General features: G+C 47.6%; 1 protein-coding gene across 1 annotated transcript; it reads right to left on the bottom strand.

Moving 5' to 3' along the window:
* Positions 1-877: 877 nt before the first annotated feature.
* On the bottom strand, positions 878-7156 carry Sstr4 (somatostatin receptor 4). The gene has a single exon (XM_050159545.1). The coding sequence runs from the start codon at positions 6486-6488 to the stop codon at positions 5334-5336; it is 1155 nt and encodes a 384-aa protein (XP_050015502.1). The 5' UTR covers positions 6489-7156; the 3' UTR covers positions 878-5333.
* Between the last annotated feature and the right edge of the window lie 11988 nt (positions 7157-19144).

Raw genomic sequence — 19144 nt, 5'->3', positions numbered from 1 at the left:
GATACTGCAATATCAGGAAAACGGGGTTTACCAAGAACACAAAACACAGCATGGTGATTAGGCTCTGAGAAGGTGGTACCCAGCAGCAGCTCCCTGACCTTTGCCTGAAGTTCAGAGAATGACACAGGTCACACCAGATTTGCTCTTTTTCTTTTCCAGAATGAATGCCTGGTTCAGCACTAACTTTTTGCTTCAAGTGGGTTCTTCCTCCTTTTTCTCTTGGTCAGCAGGTTCAGACATAAGCAAACAATTGATTTCCTCACTCACTAACAAGACTAAATATTGTTTTAACATCATATTCTAACAGAATCAGACTCCCTTCCAGCCTGTTTTGGAAGTGTGATTGCAAATCAGAGAAAAGCCCATGGAATGTGTTCCCTCAAGTCATACCTACTTGAAAAGGGGTCGGGGGACAGAGGGCTTCAGGGATCCAGGGGAAAGCCCCAGCATTCAAAGCCAGGCTTGTGATAGTTGTGTCCCTCAGACTACAGGCTGGGGGTGTCTGTCTTTAAACCTCTGCCAGAAAGTAATCTGCTGGGAGAGGAAGTTACAGGGTGGTGGCAGAACCGGCTGCGCCTCCTTCAGAGGCCTCATCCCACCAGGATGGCCTTAGCATCTATCTCCCAGGCCTCAATTGAAAAACCACTTGGCTGGTGAAACAGGGTGAGCTTGCTTGGGTTGAGAAAGAGAGAGAGAGAGAGAGAGAGAGAGAGAGAGAGAGAGAGAGAGAGAGAGCGAGCAACTTTGCAGCGGCAACCTTCATTCTTCTACCTCTGTTTCTCTGTTGCTCTGCTTGGGTTTAGTTTACCTTTGAAACAAAGTCTCACCTTCCATGGACCTAGGTACTATAAATCTTGTAACAGTAGCCCCTGGCTTTCCATTTTAAGACGTTTGTTGATGTTATCAGAAGACATAGGATCCCACTGGGACATTCAGGTTCTTGTGACTCCTAATGAGAAACTTGACTAGGACACACAGACAGTGGTAGAAGCAGAACAAGTTTATTAAGGAAGAAAGCACTTTCAGGGGAGGAAGTGGGCCAGGGCTGGGAGAAAGGTCAGTAGCTCAAGGGTACCCATGTCCTGTCTCACAGATTGGATGGGACCTTAGAGAAGCCACCCCTCCTTTGTGTATTGCACAGGCTCTGTTTGTTACACCTCAGCTTTGGTGGGAAGAGGTCCTTAGTCTTCCCTTCAGCCCTCTAGCCTTTCACATGCTAATTTGACCCTAGTCTCTGCCCTTGTCTCCTGCTGCAAGTTGAAAATGCTGGTCCACAGGTATAAGCCGCAAACACAAACATCCCAGATTCTTTGCAGATGTTTAACTGCCATCTGGGTTTTCCCTCTCCTCCTAAAAGGTGGTTCTGCAGCAATCCAGCACTGGCAGCAAGAGAAACTGAAGCCTGGTCAGATGGGTTGGAGCGAGACCGCCGCAAGACCCTCACTGTTCTTCCAGGAAGGGAGCATGGGTTCCTGGCCTGGAAGGAACCACATTCCTCCTCCAGTGTTCCAAAGGTTACAAGGTCCATAGAGAATCCGCAGCTTTGCCCAGGAACGTGCATATTCAACGTCCCTGTTTCTGCAAAAGCTTTCTGAAATTCACAACACATCTTCCAGGTTTAGAACTAAAGGGCAGGCTGCAGCTGCCTGAGTCTCTGGGCTGAGTTCTCCTTGGTTCTAGGAGGGGCCCAGGGCTGGCATAATGGGGGCAGCACCCAAGATTTAGGGAGAGCCTCATTGTAATTTTGCGTGCTTCTTGTCTTCCCTGTGGTCTGCCTCGGTAGGCTACAGATCACAAAGAGAGCAGTGAGGATGGGCTCTGTGTCTCTCTTGATTGCGGTGTCAACTTCGAAACTGCAACTGTGCATCAGCAGTCATGGAACAGCACACCTGGGAAGGGTGAATTTTCCCTTCGGCAAATGATGTTTTCATCATAAGAGCAGAAGAGAGATCACTGCCTGCACAAAATGACTAAAGAAAGTCTCATTTGAATAATAACACACAGAGAAGCCTCCACACCACCCCAATCCCTCCTCTTCACTGTCCCAGGAATACCTGCTACCAGAGCAGGGCTGACTCTATTGTTTTAGCTCATGGGAACCAAATTTCTTCTTTGAATAGTTTGTGTGTGTGTGTGTGTGTGTGTGTGTGTGTGTGTGTGTGCATCTGTTTGTGTGTGTGTTGCTAGGAATGAAACCAGAGCCTTGCACATGCCAGGCAAACAGTCCACCATTAAGATGCATCTCCAGCCATGGCATGGTTCTTATTTTAGCTTGGAATTCAATTATCCTTTAATTTATATTGTTACTTGGTTAATACCCGTCTTTGCCAATCATTTCCAAGTTCCACACCATACTGACTCACCATGTTGCCTGGAAGCTGCTTGCCTCACTGAGAGACACCCTCAGCACACTGTCACTGAAGACATCTCCCTGCACATGGACCCACAGAGCTGAGTTTTGGGGTGTGGTGCTGACTAACCCAGCAGTGTTGTTTCAGCAAACACAGACTCAGAATTCTGACATCTGTGCTCAGAGAATTTAAGCCTGTACTGTCATTCAGGATAAGAGTGTGAGAAATGGGGGTGAGTTGCCGCTTACAATCTACCAGGCAAGTGTCACCAGGTCCCAATTTGCTGGGATTAATGTCTAGATTCTGCGGTAGCACAGACAAAACAGAAGAGCTTAGAATGCAAACCTTTCTTTTGTACATATATGAAGAGTGGGAAGCAGGCTGAAGAGCAGGAAGTCCTGCTCATGAGCTAGCTGAAGCTGATGCTTTCTTTCTGTTATCATTGGCAACTCTCCAGCCTGAAGGTATTGGCCCCTCAGCCACCATTAATCCCTGTTAAGAGCTTGCATTAAAAAAAATGGAATTAGTCTTTTTCCAGGCAAACAAGCATGTCTTGGGGAGGCTGAAAAAAGGAACTCCAGACCCACTCAAACTAGGCAAATTTTGCTACAGTCAAAATTTCCCACTAGGTGCTCCTTGCAGTGACGTTCAAGCATATTTATCAGGTGTCCCCTCTGCCAGGCATCAGGGACAGAGAAAGAAACAATTTCATCTAACAACTTACAAGAAGTTGCTGTTACTTATGCAAGACCCACAGACTGACTGACTTGTTCTGCATGCCCAGGGTGACTGCGGGAAGTAATGACCAGTTAGGAATGGTATGCGCATGTATGTATCCATGCTAGTGGAACCAAAGGGGTCGGTGCACTAGTTAGAGATTTCCAATCCACAGTCATGGCCTCGGGTATGGAGAAGAGGTCTGGCAATGCAGTTTTTCTACAGGTAAGGGAAGCTCACCTGGTTAGCAGATCATGTTGGCTTCCACATACTCCTACACAAACCTCTGATACACCCTCAATCAACATTGTCATTCTTAGGCCATCTAGCCAACTGCATTTGGAGAAGAATTCTACAGTTACATATCCAACACTTAACATAGGCTTCTATTGTTTCTATTGTTAGTGAAGAAGTTGGAATTTCTAGCCAATGGAAAAAAAAAAAAGAAAAGGTTAAGGTTAGCGCTGTAAGGGTCACCATGTGGGGCTGAGACTGTAGCTCAGTGGTGGAGTGCCTGCCCACGCAGCGTGAGGCTCTGAGTTCTCTCCCTAATACTGTATATAAAATGGACAGGGGGTTGCACACTGTCCTCCCAACACCCAGGATGTAGATATCGGAGGATCAGAAGTTCAAGGTCATCCTTAGTTACTCTGTATTGAATTCATGGATAGCTGATGTTACCTTATGTGAGATCTTGTCTCAAACAACAGCAACAGAACAAGCGGCAACAATGACAAAACAACAGAAACACAGCATCAACAAAAGAGTCTCCACACTACAAGGACCTGTTGACATTTCCAGATAAGAGAATTCTGAAGACCTGGCCTGGGTGCGCCGCTTGGGTCCTAAGACATTTGTGCTTGGAACCAGAATTCAGCTCTCTGGTCCATTTCCCACATCCCAGGCACTGCTACTGTCACACAAGTCATGGCTCTGGGCAAGCAGCCCAGAAAAGGTCACCTCCTGTTTCTCCCAGGCTCTCCGAGATGCACTTGTAACCCACATGGTGGCAAGGCATTTCCTTAGGCCTTACCCTGCCTCTTGGGCCAGACTGGATTCCCATTAGCTTCCCAACAGAACTCATGCTGACTGCCCTAGAACACACAGAGATATCTTTTCCAGGATAATAGGTGTTTTTCTTTTAAAGACCACCCTTCTCTTCCAGGCAGCGGTAGAAACTGCCCAGTTGACTACCCTGGTCTTCCTCCTACCCCCTCTTGACTTATTATTCAAGTACCACCAGCACGGGGTCAGGGGAACTCAGCAGGATCTTCCACTGTACAGATCTGGGCTGCAATCAGCCAGTCCTCACTCAGACGCAGCATCTGCCTGGCTTCTCCCACTCCTGGAGCAGAAGTAAAGCTCTCATAGGCTGTGAATCCTTCTCAGGGGGAAAGATCGCTGGAGCTGTGGATAACTTACCAGGCTCACGGGGATGACGGCCTTTCCCTGTGGTCAGCATCTGGTGTCAAAACACAGCCTGTTTCCCCTCCACCCTAGTTCTCTGGTCTTTTCCTGACACCCCCCTCCCCCACAGCATAACTTGGGCTTTAATGAGGCTTCCTATTCCTGTAGCCAGGGAAGGAGGTGGGGCAAAAGTTGCAGCGGATGAGATTTTTATCCTTTCTGCCTTTTAATTCCTGACCAGAAGTTTTACGCGTTGCAACAACCCCCACATCGTATTTCTATAAACCCTTTGCACTCGCAGGAAGTCTGCTACTGGCCTCTTGACAACCGGGAGACACTTGGAGGGTGACAAAGCAAGTACACTCAGCTGTTGCATAGACCTCTCACTTAGCAACAAGAGTCTCAAACAGACGCAGAGGGAAAGCTCTTGGAGGTGTCTTATCATCTCCTGCCTCTCCATGTGCACTCCCCTACTCCCATAAGGTAAAGAGCCTGCAGGGGGAAGGGGCTCTGCCTACCTCACCCTCCCAGGGCTCTTCCAACCAGTCACTGTCACAAGTCATGCAAGGGTAGACATTCCTTTCTGGCTACCTCCTGTTTCTCACCCCTGAAAAAACTACCAGAGGTTCAGGAATGGCTGGTACTCTAACCAGTTCCCAGAGGAGTCCTACCCCCATGCAAGTGTCCTTAAAGCCAGTCCTAAGAGAGGGGCTAGCAGGAGTCCTGGGGCTCCTGGAGACAGCACAGACTGCTGCAAAGGGCTGGCTTAGTGAAAACAAGAGTTGTTCTTAAAGTTGCTGGCTGAGAGGGAGGCCTAGACCAGCTTGCAGGTGAGCTGAGGGAGGGTGCGACCGGTCTTCAGAAAGTAGTAGTCTTGGTGAAAGGGACTTGCTTGCAGCCAGGTTCTGTTTGCAAGGGCTCCTGCTGGCAGGGCAATGGAGGGCATATGCATCCTGCACCCCCTCTGCTTTTGAGAGCAGTGGCATAATAGTCCAGGGGCTCTTCCTCGGCACCTCCAGTCGTTTCCAGGAGACAGCAGCGCAGGCACAGAACCCGCTGGAAAGAGCGCCGGAAGTTGTCAGAGAGGAAGCCATAGAGAATGGGGTTGGCACAGCTGTTGGCATAGCTGAGGATGAGCGACACATGGTTGACTGTGGCATCGAGGCTGGTGACAAACAGATTCAGAAGCTGCACCACATAAAAGGGCATCCAGCACAACACAAAGACGGTCACTACCATCAACACGAGCCTCGTAATCTTCTTCTCTGAGCGCCTCCGTTGCTGCCAGCCAGCCCGCAAGGCCACCGCACGCATCTTGCCCACAATAAGCAGATAGCATAGACCGATGGCCAGAACCGGGAGTAGGAAGCCCAACAAAAAAGTATAGATCACGAAGACTGCAGACCAGGCTGGGTGAGGCCAGTGCAGGTTGCAAGCCACGGCCTCGCCCCCGCGAGCAGGCCTGGTGTCAGCGAAGACTGCAATGGGCAGGGTGACCAACAAGGATGCTAGCCACACTCCCAGGTTGATTAGCTTGGCCACGCTGGGCCGCCGGTAGGTGGCGGCGCGCAAAGGGTGCACTACAGCCACATAGCGGTCCACGCTGAGCACGGTGAGGCAGAAGACACTGGTGAACATGTTTAGGCCGTCCACGCTAAGCACTGCGCGGCACAGCACAGCCCCGAAGGGCCAGTGGCGCAGGGCGGCCGCCGACGCCACGAATGGCACACTCAGCATGAAGAGTTCGTCGGCGACCGCCAGGTTGAGCAGGTAGATGTTTGTGGCTGTCTTCATCTTGGCATAGCGTAGGATCACGAAGATGACCAGGGCGTTGCCCACCATACCCACCAGGCACACGAGCGCATATATGCACTGGATGGTAACCATGCCCGCTGTCCCTGTGCTGTCGGACCGCACCGCATCTCCCTCGTCGTCCGGAGCGCTGCTGGCGTTGGTCCCAGGGGTCCAGGTGATGTCCTCGACCCCGGGGGGCAGTGTTGAGGGCACGTTCATGCTTTGGGGGTACTTACCCCAGGCGCTGGAACGCGGTGGAGCAGCTGAGCCGGTGCGCCAAGGATCAAGCAGCGGGTTGGGGTCGCGCGCACAAGCTCTGCTCCATCGCTCCGCCTAAGTAGCTCGCGGGGCCCGCGAGCGCCCTCCAATCCTCGCGCTGCCGCGCGCCCCCCGGCCGCGGGAGCTCCGTTCGCCCTTCGCACGCCCCTCCCTCCACGAGCCGGGCCTCAGGTGCGGTCTGTTCTGCCAGCAGAGCTCTAGGCTCTACTCAGGCTTCCCCTACCCGCAATCTCCTGCCACGCTGCCAGCTTTGCCCTCACGCCAAAACTCTGCTGTGTCCCTAGATCACACCCCTCCCCTCAGCCTTTCAGATCCTCTCCCCTTGGGATCTTGGTTCTCCACGACCACGACCTGTTAGCTACCAGCAGTTCTCTGGATACTCAAGTATCCTGAATCGTCCCAGATTGTCCAAGCGTGCAGGGGCATCATCATCCTAGCACCTGAGTTACCTCCCCTGGCCCTTCAGTTTTCAAAGAAGTCCTGTATCCTCCTTAAACTCACTCAAGGGATGAAGGAAACTGAAGTATCTTGGTGATTTCCAGGTCCGTCAGAGGCTCTCGGCTGTGTGTATGGGCTATGTTTATCTTGGTTCTCTCTTTCTCTGTCTCTGTGTCTGTTCTCTCTCTCTCTCTCTCTGTTTCTGTTCTCTCTCTCTCTCTCTCTCTCTCTCTCTCTCTCTCTCTCTCTCTCTCTCTCTCTCTCTCCTCTCTCTCCTCTCTCCCTGGCAATTACGATACTGCCCCTCCCCCACGAACCTTTTAAATTGAATCTGTGCAGAATTAGGTCCTCAGGAAATGAAGAGGTATACGGAGAGCTTGAGATGACCCCCAAAGAAAACTAACTTTGGGCAGGTGAGATGACTCAGGGATAAAAGTGCTTGCGCCCAAGTCTGAAGACCAGAATCCCATCCCTGGGACCCATGAGTAGAGAAATTTCACTTTCACTTCCCATTGTGGCATGCATGAGCCTGCCTCCCATAAATAAATAAATAAATAAACAAATAAACAAATAAATAAAATATATTTATTTTTAGGAAAAGAAAGTAACTTCTGTCTCTCGGGTGCTTAGAGAGCAGGTAGAGTTCACTAGTACAGAGGCCTGATGGCCACCCCTTTGCACTGTTCTGTGGAGGTCTGCCACATTACCAGTCACAATGTCCATAGAGAGGAGGGTGGTCAGGAAAGATGGCTTCCCAGCCTGGGTTTCTCCTGCCTCCAAACTCTAGAGCAATCTCACCACTAGCCTGTCAGCAGGTAGCCCTCCATTTCAGCCCTGGATAAACTGCTCATACAGAGCCTCAGAGGAGGGCTGGTCCTAAAGGGCATGACTTAGTTTATCTCCTCTTCACAGATCAGGATGTAAAGTGAGTGACTCCCTAGCTGTCTGGGAAGTGGGGAGCTCCCAGGTCCTGTGCTATGTGGCTGGGACAGTTGTTCAGGAGATGGAGCTATTTTAAATGCTTCAGGACCACTGGCCACCGGTGGTCCTTAGTGGGAGGGTTGGAGACTGTCGTGTGATCCATTTAGGTGTGGGCTAGGGGCACAGATGTGGTTAGTTGTGGGCAACAGAAGAGCTGGCCTCCAAATTTGTCTCTGGCTTTGCTCACCCGAATGGACTGATAGGAGGCCACACAGTCCTTCACCCCTTTTGTGACCACTTCTTAAAGGCGTGTTTCTTTTCCTTTGGTCCTATTCCTACCATTGTCTCCATGGGAGGGAGCAGTGGGACCTGAACCCTCAGAAAGCGAAGCAGTGTAGTAAATTTAGGAGAAGGAGTTGCTGTGCTCTCTCTATAACTCTGGACTCCAGAGAGACTTTCAAAGACTTCTGCCGATCACTTCTGGTCCCTGGTCAAGGAGGCTGGATGACTGTCCCACCACCCTGGACTCCCCTCCTCTGCTGTCCTCTCACCCATTGAACATTCAACACCCTCTTTTCCTGGAAAAGTCTTTCCTGTTGTCTTCCAGTGAACTTTTGGAATCTTCTCCAAAGGTTCTCTCCTGGCACTTCCTACCCCTTTACCCCGTGCCTCAGGCTTTGAATATGGATCAAGAGTGAAGTTCAGTGACTGGGGGGGGGGGCACCATCTTGGCTTTTAAAAGTTACTCCCCTGAGAACCCTGGCTGCTCTTCGGGCTGGAGAGGGAGGGGGAGAGGAGTGGGGGGAGGAGAAGAGTGGGAGGAGGGGGAGGGAAATGGGAGGCTGGGAGGAGGTGGGAATTTCTTTTTTTTTCTTTTCTTTCAATAAAAAAACTGCTAAACCAAAAAAAAAAGTTACTCCCCTGAAATGAAGTTTACTTGATGCCAAGAGGCCCCACCCACAGTACAGCACTGTAGCAATGGTCAAATATCCTGTGGATAGGAAACAGGAAGTTGGGAAACACTACTCTTTTGTGGTTTGAATGTGAAATATCCCTTGGTGGTGGCACTACTTTGTAGGTAGTATGAACTTTGGGAGGCAGAACCTAGTTTAAGGAAATAGGTCCCTGTGAGCATACCTTTAATTTTTTTTAAAATTTTGTTGTTTCATGCTTATAAGTGTTTGGTTGCACATGTCTGCGTTACATGCATGCCTGGTGCCTTTCAAAAGCCAGAAGAGAGTGTCAGATCCCTGGGAACTGGAGTTTCAAATGGTTGTGAGCTGCCATGTGGGTGCTAATAATAAAGGTCCTCTGGAAAAACAGCCATTGCTCTTAACCAGTGAGCCATCTCTCTAGCCCAGCTAGTGCTGGGTGTGTCTTTGATGGGCATAACTGGATTCCTGTCTTTTCCTGTCCCTTTGCTTTCTGTCTGTTATGGAGTTAGTAGCCCTAACCAGCTGCCATGACATTCTGCCTCCACACAGAATCAATGGAACAAGAACTGTGGACTAAAATTCCTCAAAGCAATTGAAAATAAATCTTTCCCAGTGTAACTTGTTATGGCAGTCATTTGGTCGCAAGAAATGAATGTATGAGGTCTGGTATGGCTTTTGTTCCTTAAGCCCAGAAACAAATCCCGAGACTGAAGTTCTGATTCTGCTGATAGTTCTGGGTGAGAGGTGTGAAGTCTGTTCAAAATCTGGGTGTTTCTAGAACATATATGTCATTATATTATTCCGAGTCCTGGCTTCACTGTGTACCAGTCAATCATCTTGGGCAGGTCATCGACTTGTCTGAGCATGTCACCATCCTACATAAATGGGAATCATCCTTGCCCTCTCTCCAAGTGCTGCTGTGTGGTCCAAGCAGGTTGACACACTGGAACTGTTAGAAGTGTCTGACATTGTGGGCATGTTGGCACATATCTGTAATCCCAGTGTTTGGAAGGTAGAGACAGGATGATCAAGGGTTCAAGGCCAACCTGTACTTCATAGTGATTTCAAGACCAACTGAGTACATGAGGCCCTATACCACAAGAGAAACAACATAAAAATATAACAATTACAACAAGAAAAGTGACTGGTACTGAGAAACTCTATGAATTCATACCATTAGTTCACTGGTATTTGGTAGTTCAGCACACTAGACAACATGTTACTAAGCTTTTTGTTATTATGATAATTACCCCAGAGCCTCCACCACATTGGTTGAGTACCTGGAAGGGGGATTGGTCTATTATACTACAACAGGAGAGGAGGCCTAGGAGAATATTCATAATGAAGAGCAGGAGGGGGTTGGGTTTCAGGAGGAGAAAAGGCTCCCTCAGGCACCTCGGTTTTTAGGTTGCTCCAAGTATCCAGATGCCCAGGATTAGATGGGGAAAGAGGATAGCATTCCCTACCGAGTTTACCTTCCCTCCCCTTCCTTTCAGAGTGGCTCTGGAGTAGGAAGAATTGAGGAGTGGAGAGTCCTCATTTCACAGCCCAGGGATGTCTAAGAAAGACTCCCTTTTCAGATAACAGTGCCCAAGAAGGCTTCGCGGGCTCTTGAGAGCTGCTTCTGTCACTGGCTGATGAGTAAAAACCTATGGAAGTGCTCTCATCTGCTCAGCTTTGCTGCCAGTGGCTCTGCTGCTGCTCAGGTTAAGAGCCTGGTCTACTCAGCTCCAAGTCCTGGGATCTTGAAGTGCTTCATAGGCACTTCCACCAGCAGATGGAGAGAGCACCTTCTAATGTCATATGTCACAGAAACTGCAGTGATGTCCCAGAGAGAAGAATTGCACAGTACCACCGAAGGCCCAGTGCTCACACCAAGGGCCTTTCTTAGACTCCTATCACAGAATACGTATCCCTAACCCCAAATGCGACATCTGAAATGCTCTAAAACTTGGAACTTTCAAGCACTGACAGAAGTAGGAAATTCCACAGAATCGATACTGTTTCATGAGCAACATTCATTTGAAAATTACATAATATTCCCTTCAAGCTTTATGTATGATGTATATATGAAGCAAGTGAGCTTTGCGTTTAGATTTGGGTCCTATAGCATTATGTACATTTAAATATTTCCAAATCTGAGAAAAACAATCCTTGAAAAGAGATAGCAGGCCTCAACTTACTGGCTTCCGTTCTGAAATCCTAGGCAATGAGAAAGTCTGTGCCATGAGGTTTGCTACACGGTTCTGTAGACTCTGCCATTCCTTCCCGGGAGCCAGGCTGTAGCCCCTCCCGACATGTGAGCACCATGCCAGAGGCCTTGTCCATCACCTCTGCTGCAGACTGTCCTCAGGGCTTCTTGCAGAGAGAAGAATAATTGGCAGGCAGAAGCAGGGGTCTTGGTTCTGAACACAGTTACCAGAAGTCTGGACTGAACTTGGAGATCTCTTTTGTTGTCCTTGCTGTTTTGAACAATCCCTTGCCGTGTAGTCTAGGCTAACCTCAAACTTGTAATACTGCTGTCAGAGCCTCACGAGTTCCAAGATTACACGTGTGGGCGACCACACCCATGAGAGAAATGACTCTCCAAAAGTGGCCCTGGGCCAGGCCATTCATAGCCTACTCACCACCCTACCCGCAAATCTGAGAGTGTTAAATGGGGTTTAGCAGGACATGACTGAAATCCCCCCACTTGGCAGGCTGAGATAGCAGCATTGGCAAAATCCGGAGGCCAGACTGGGGCCACATTGTGAGATTTTGACTGAAAAACAGTAACAGACCAACAAATACATAACACCCAAATGTCCTAGTTCAAATGTCCCCTTTGAGCTTTGTTTTCCCTGGCTGGGTCACTTCCTGGACATGAGCCGTGGAAAGAACATCTCCATAGACTCATCTGAAACCTCTGGGCCAGCTTTGGCCACATAGGTTATAAGAACTCAATCATCTATGAATGTCAGGTGCCAAGGTTCTCTGCCAGATACACATAGGATTCAGGACAGCAAACAAACAAACAGCAACAAAAACAATGAATGTGTTTTAGTCTTTAAAAAAATATTGCTTACATTTGAACTGAAAATATTTTGGGTACAGAGGTAAATAAGTTACATTATATCATAAATTTTACCTGTTTCTCTTTAAAATATTGCAGGTTTATTTTATTTTTAATTATGTGTCTGTGTGTGTGTGGGTGGGGAGGTGGATATGGGCACCTAAGGTGCCTAGGAAGGCCAGGAGAGGGTAGCAAGTTCCCTGGAGTTGGGGTTCCAGTTGTGAGCTGCCCAGTGTGGGTGCTGGAAAATGAATCAGGGTCCTCTGCAAGAATGGCACTCATTCTTAACTATGGAACCGTCTTTCTGGCATCTCTTTAAATTTTTATGATGTAGATAATAGAAATTGAAATTCTTATAGCATTGAACACTGTATTTCACATTATAGACCCATAGGCTATTTCTACTCCTACAGCAATGTTGATTAAATCAGTGATCCACGTCAACATGGCAGCTAAGAGTCCCAGGTAGCATTTCAAAGTTAAGTGAAAGCTGGAAAACACTTTAGATTGAACCCTCAGCATTATAGTTGTATTTCACTTGCTCAGTCAGTCTTATGGCTTGTGGTTAAGGTGCCAGGCTAGTTCACAATGCAACATGCCCCTCCTGAGGGCAGTGTGGACCTTGCAGTAATGGGTAGAGCTTTTACTGTTGAAATAGTTGAGTGGACAAAGAAAACACGGTCCGTATGCTTTGAGGAGTCTTACCCAGCCACAAAGAAGGAAATTTTCAGCTGCAGGAAAACAAATGGAATCATGGTCCTTGTGTTAAGTAAATTAAGTCAGGCTCAGGAAAACAAGCAGCATGTGTTTTCTGTTTGACTTGGAATCTGGATTTTAAAAGAAAGAGAAAGATCTGAACGCAGTAGAGGGACTGTTTGGGAAGACGGTGACCAGTGTGCAGAGGGAGGGACAGGAGCAGGAAATGAAGGAGTGATATGATCAGAGTACATTACAGATGAATATGAAAATGCATGGTGAAGCCCTCTCCTCTGTACAGTTATTAGACCCCAAATTCCATGAGTTGTACCTTTCAAAACCTCCTTTTCTTTGCCAGCTAACCTTTGACTTTTTAACTTGTCAATTTACATTTGTATATTCTTTTTTTTTGTTTGTTTGGTTTTTGTTTTTTGTTTTTGTTTTTCAAGACACGGTTTCTCTGTAGCTTTGGAGCCTGTCCTGGCACTAGCTCTTGTAGACCAGGCTGGTCTCGAACTCACAGAGATCCGCCTGCCTCTGCCTCCCGAGTGCTGGGATTAAAGGCGTGCGCCACCACCGCCAGGCACATGTGTATATTCTTAAACTGGCTTCCTTTCTGGGACGCTGGATGGATTGCAGGGAAGGTGGATGTTCAGCCCCGAACAAGGAGCCAAGGGGGGCAGTCATATGTAGGGGCAACTGCCAGGAAAGGTTTGCCTTTGTCTCATAGAGCTATGATGCTTGGAGTTGCTGTCTGTGACTGTGACCTCTGAGACAGCCAGTGTCCTGAGGATGGAGGGCTGGAGAAGAACAAGCGTGCTTGATAACGATGAGACCTCATAGCTAACTTAGCTGCGGCCATTGACTTCTTTTTTGGTAAATTGTGGTCATTCTTATTTCACTGTGTTTAGTTGTGCTTTTGGTTGCGTGACATCAAAAGCATTCTGGCCTATCACTGACCTCTTAAAGTTCAATTTCATCCTAAGAGCACCAGAGGGCTTATTTTGTCAAATTAGACAATATGATAATAATAATGGAAACACTTCTGTCACACTTGTGTGGTTCACCCTGTTTAGAAGAGTCAAGTCACGTAGCACACACAAAATGTGTCACACAAAATTCAGAACCTGTGTCGTCTCAAACTCACATTTGCCAGTCTAGGCTGTGGATTCAGAGGGAAGCCATGCTATGAGATCATCACAGCAGAGAGTGTGTGTGTGTCTGTGTGTGTCTGTGTGTGTCTGTGTGTATCTCTGAGTGTCTGTGTGTGTGTCTGTGTGTATCTCTGAGTGTCTGTGTGTATGTGTGTGTGTGTGTCTGTGTGTATCTCTGAGTGTCTGTGTGTGTGTCTCTGTGTGTGTGTGTCTGTGTCTGTGTGTATCTCTGAGTGTCTCTGTGTGTGTCTCTGTGTGTGTCTGTGTGTATCTCTGAGTGTCTGTGTGTGTGTCTCTGTCTGTGTCTGTGTGTATCTCTGAGTGTCTGTGTATGTGTCTGTGTGTGTGCGTGCATGTGTGTGTGTGCCTGTGCGTGTCTCTGTGTATATGTGTGTGTGTGTCTGTGTGTCTCTGCGTGTGTGTGTCTCTGTGTATGTGTGTGTGCACGGGCACATGTGTGTTGGGAGGTACACTTTCCCGTCATCCTCCCACAATCCCAGGAAGAAAATTATAGGGATGTGTGAAGACTGATTTCAGCACTATGTGAGTTTTGAAATTCAGATTCTCTCAGAGTTGGATGATGTCGGAGGCAGTACGTGGAACACTATGCCTTCTCAGTGTTCAGGATGCAATGATCATATTTAAAAATAGATTCGGTATAGTTCCTGCGGTTCTGCCTGGAAGCTGGAGGAGTTCAGAAATGAAAGTTTTGCTTTGGAGTGCCCAACCCTACCATCCTCCCTGCCCTGTTTAACAGTTCAGTCACTAGTCTATTTCTTACCTCTTGCAGCATCTGTGTAAGGCTGACTGTTTACCTTCCTAGGAAGCTAACTGCTTAGGTCACCCCAGTTTCACAGGAGCTGGGAGAAGCTGGGTCAGAACAGGGTCTACATTACTCAGGGAAGAACCGACCTCCTGGGCATCTCCATGTTTCCTTCTCCTCAACCCCTATAGCTCACTCACAAAGGCTCTGGAGGATTGCTGGGCATTAACGTTGAGTAATCTCTGAGTTTGAGAAATCTTTATCTTCTAAGTGGAAAATAGCAAGCCTGATCAACCTTTGCCCTAGATAATAGATGTTATCTTCATTATCCTTCTCTAAAAGCAAATTATCCTTTTGACCCCCAGAGATCTTTTATCTCTGTTTCTTAGAGTCCTTGCTATGCAGATGTCTCTCAAAAGGAAGTTCAGTGCAAAGGTTGCTGGTGGCTCAGCTCCCAGAGGTGCCTTGGCTTCAGATCATTGCCCCGCAGGGTATCCTAGGGTGGAGTTTCCACTGTAAAATAGGAAAGGATTCTGCACACCATGTCCTAGCTCCCTGGGGTGGAAGGAGCCTCACATCTCCTGTCAAATAGTAGACACTTCTGAGCATCTTATCCCAGCCCCTTGGAGTGGAGGGAAGCTCCATCCCCACTGTCAAATGGCAGAAGCCTCTGGGGTTCTTGTTTCAGTCTCTTGAAGTAGGGAGGACTCTCGTTCAGACTGTCTTGCTCACCTCCACTGTGCTGTCTTATGTATTATTAACGTGGGAAGAGCGAACTGTGATTGAGAAAATGCTCCCACCAAATTGGCCTGTAGGCAAGTCTGTAGGGCACTTTCTTGACTGATGACTGATGCATATTCTGAGTATTGTAAAGGGGTTGCACCTTGATGCTGGGCGCTCTGAGAGCAGGGCTAGACAGCTCCTTTCCTTGCTGATGACTTGTTGGCTCGGTGTGTTCTTTGCAAGACGCCAGCGGTGGTTACCTTGTCAGCGAAATGTGTGCTGCTTGTGTAAATGCAACTCAGAAAAGCAGAAAAGAAATTGTTCAACTAATCCAGCATCTAAGAAAGAAAGAAATAAGGAAGAAAGGCAGGGATGAAGGAAAGAAAGAAGGAAGGAAGGAAGAAAGGTAGGCAGACAAGCAAACAATATAAAAGAACATTTTTGGTAGATCTTTCTATTGTGACATTCTGTCAGAAGAATTTTTTTTCTCAACAGGGCCTTGTGATGCCTGATCAGGGTGAGGGCGAGGTTCTGGGAGAAGCCTGGCTCTGTCACATATGAGTGGAAGGGTTGGAAGTGGCAAGCTGGTGCTCCTCATGGCCTCCTTCGCGTCTTGTTTCCTGGGAGACCTGTTTTCTCATGGTCACCTGTAAAAGAAGCTTATGCTTGGGGACTGGCTGAAGTCTTACCCTCTGTGAGGCCTCACAGATTTCCTGAAGTATAATTACTCTGTTGTAATGGGATGGAAGAGTCACGAGGGAGAGTCCTTTGGTTAAGACAAAACAGGGTACACGGATGTGGTGGCACATCCCAGCAATCCCAGCATCGGGAGTAGAGGCAGCAGGATCAGAAGCTCAAAGTCATTCTCAACTACATATAGAACTCAAGCCAAGCCTGAGTCGCAGCAGACCCTGTCTCAAAACAAAACAAAACCCCAGAAAGGCATAACCTAGCAACACAGAGAACACAGACGGGCACCTGCAAACCCGTGGTCAGAAACCAGGATTTGATGGGACGTTTGAGGTTACGGAGTCAGGCCTACACTTTTTCTCCCTTGTAATTGTTTTGACTCACCTGACTTCCTGTTTTGCTTGCTACAGCAGTTATGCATCGCAACCCCCTGTCCTTGGCTCCAGGCGAGTTATCTTCAAGTGTTTTCAAGTGCTAGTCTGAGTCCCCGTCTTCTTTCTTTAAACAGGCAGAGAACTGACTTCTGGCTTTGTCTTCTGCTCGAGCCCTGAAAAGTACCTTTTTATCCCCTCTTCCATGTTGTTTCTGCCTACATCACCTCGATCCTCAGTCAGCAACCTTCTGCCTGTACCACCTATGCAGGATGGAGTTCTTGGCTCTTGGTTTATCTATTCATGCATGCGTTCATTTATTTGTCAGCATTTTATAATAACTTAGTCTAATAATAGACTAAGCATTTATGAGAGATAAAGGATGAATCAAAATTCGGATGCTATGATTTGAATAAGAAGAGTGTCCTCAGTGGTCTCTGTGTCTTGGTCCCCAGAGAGGTCCTCTTCTAAAGTGCGGTGGACCTACAGGAGGGACCTGATGGGATGTTCTTTGGTGTTCTGGGTTGTGCCCGTGCCCTTGGAAAGGGTTGAGACATCCATTTCTCTTCTCTCCCTCTTCTGTGCTTCTCAGCCTAAAGTGTAACTGGTTCTTCAGACACAAGCTTTCCACCATGGCCATTAGCCACTTTTACCAGGGCCAAATACATGGGACTTCCAGACCCTCCAAAACAATGGCTTTAATAAATCTCTTTCCTTCATAAAGTTAGCCAATTCAGGTATTTCATTATGGTAATAGGAAGTTGACTTGTACCTGGTTCCTTGTCTTAAGAGCTTACAACACGCTGTGGAGACAGCCAGCCAAAGAATGAGCTCTCCCCTCACAGTAACAGTGAGAGGAAAGCTTTGGCCGGAGATGTGAGGAGCAGGAAAGAGGGATCCTCTTCAACATGGAGCCCAAGAAGACTGCAAATCTTAGACTTTACTCTGAGAATCTAAATGGAGTACTAATGACATTATGTGGGTAAATTACCATCCAAATGCTTAAGCTCTGTGCTGGTTTGAACGAGAATGTTTCCCATAGGCTCATATATTCGAATGTTTGATTCCCAGTTGGTAAACTGTTTAGGAAAGATTAGGAGGTGTGGTCTTGTCAAAGGAGGTGTGTCACTGGGGTGGGATTTGTGATTTCAAAGGCTCATGCTAGGCCCAAACTCACACTCTTTCTGCCTATGGATCAGAATATAAGCTCTCAGCTCCAGCTCCATGCTTGCCCACCTGCCCACCTTGATGATCATGGCCCTCGGAAATTGTAAGCAACCCTCCAATTAAATGCTTTCATTTTTAAGTTGTCTGGGTTATGATGTCTCTTCACAGCAAAAGAACAATAGCTAAGATGAGTTTACACTGACCCTTTAATTTCCTCCCCTGTATCTTCCTGTCCCTAGAAGACCCTTACAAGAGATCGAGTTCTCTTCATTCTGGTGATAAACTATATTCTGGGTAGGAGCCCAGGCTGGAGAAGTTTGGCCTGTTAACATTGTACAGATAGTTCTATAAGCCTAAGAAATTGTTCACAGAAGCCAGGCATGGTTGTGCACAACTGTGAACATAGTGCTTTGGTGGTTGAGGCTGGAGTTATGTGAGTTTGAGGCTCAGTCTTGGGTTACATAGCATGATGATCTCAACAACAGAAGCTACAACCTGCTTACAACGCTGTTTGGAGCAGAGGTGCTCAAGGCTTGTATCCGCTCTGTCTTCACTGTGGGCCTTCTAGAAGGTAGGTTAAGGATAAGGGATGAGCACCTTCAAAGGCAGCCTACGGCGCAGCCCTGGGAGATGTTTTCAGAGTACTTAAAGCCCTTGCACCCACAGGTTCCAACCCTTGTTTTAATAACAAAATGCATGGTTAAAAACAAATACTTTCTGAGTGGCTGACTTGACACTTATCTTTCAGAGGCTCTAGAATGGAGCAATCAATTTTCCTGTACAGCAACATTTCTCAGAAACATCAAGGGGACTTGGTGAAATACGGAGCCTGCTGTTGATCTCTGGGGGTTAACTGTGGCGCTATGGCCCTGAGATCTGGACTTTCAACAAATTTCCCAGCTGGTTCCAGGACAAACCAGACTTGAGGAACTTGTTTGGAAAATGAGAAACAGGATCTTATTTTAAAAGCGATTATAAAAGGGGGAGTGTGGCGGGTGATGGCAGAAATGTGCACACAGTACATTATCTACTTGCATCATCATCCTGGCTTCCAAAAGGCCCAGAAGACAGAGCTCTGGAGTTTTCATGTCTTCTAAAAATTACGGTGTTTTTTAGGTGGAAGGGATGTGTTATGGTTCAGATCTTGAGTGTCCCCACCCCCAAAGGGTTGTTGATGTTGTTAAAGTCTTCCTTTCCTGTGCATCCAGGAGGTGGGAAAGTGTAGGCAGACTAAAATCCTGCCTAGCCATTGGTCAATCATCTCTTTATTGACCAATGAGAGCAGCACATCCTCACGGTGTACAAATGGATTATTCCACAGAAGCTAAGCATTTGAAAACGGGGCTGGTAGGAGGTCTCTAGATTATTAAAATGTCCTCCGTGGGGACTGTGGACCTGATCCCTTCTCCTTTTCATATCCTTGGCCGTAAAGGAAGCCATCTTGCTCTGCCGTTGTGATGTACTGTCTTACTGTGCACCCAAAGCACAGAGAACAATTCACTAGGACCTGGAACGTCACAAACTATGAAATCTTTCTCCTCACCAGTTGGTTGTCTCATGTATTTTGTTATGGTGATGGAAAGCTGACAAACACAGAGTGGATTTTGAGGTGAGTGGCTGATGAACTGTCAGTGTCTAAATATCACAACCCCCCTCCCCCCAAAAAAAACCAAACCAAAACAAGCA

Source organism: Alexandromys fortis, unplaced genomic scaffold, assembly GCF_014885135.2.
Source record: "Alexandromys fortis isolate MF-2015 unplaced genomic scaffold, M_Fortis_MF-2015_v1.1 scaffold_115, whole genome shotgun sequence".
In the NCBI taxonomy this organism is placed as follows: domain Eukaryota; kingdom Metazoa; phylum Chordata; class Mammalia; order Rodentia; family Cricetidae; genus Alexandromys; species Alexandromys fortis.
This window is presented reverse-complemented; position numbering and strand designations above follow the sequence as displayed.

Coding starts and splice junctions, on each gene's coding strand:
- Sstr4 (XM_050159545.1), bottom strand. CDS start 6,488: ATGAACGTGCCCTCAACACTGCCCCCCGGGGTCGAGGACATCACCTGG.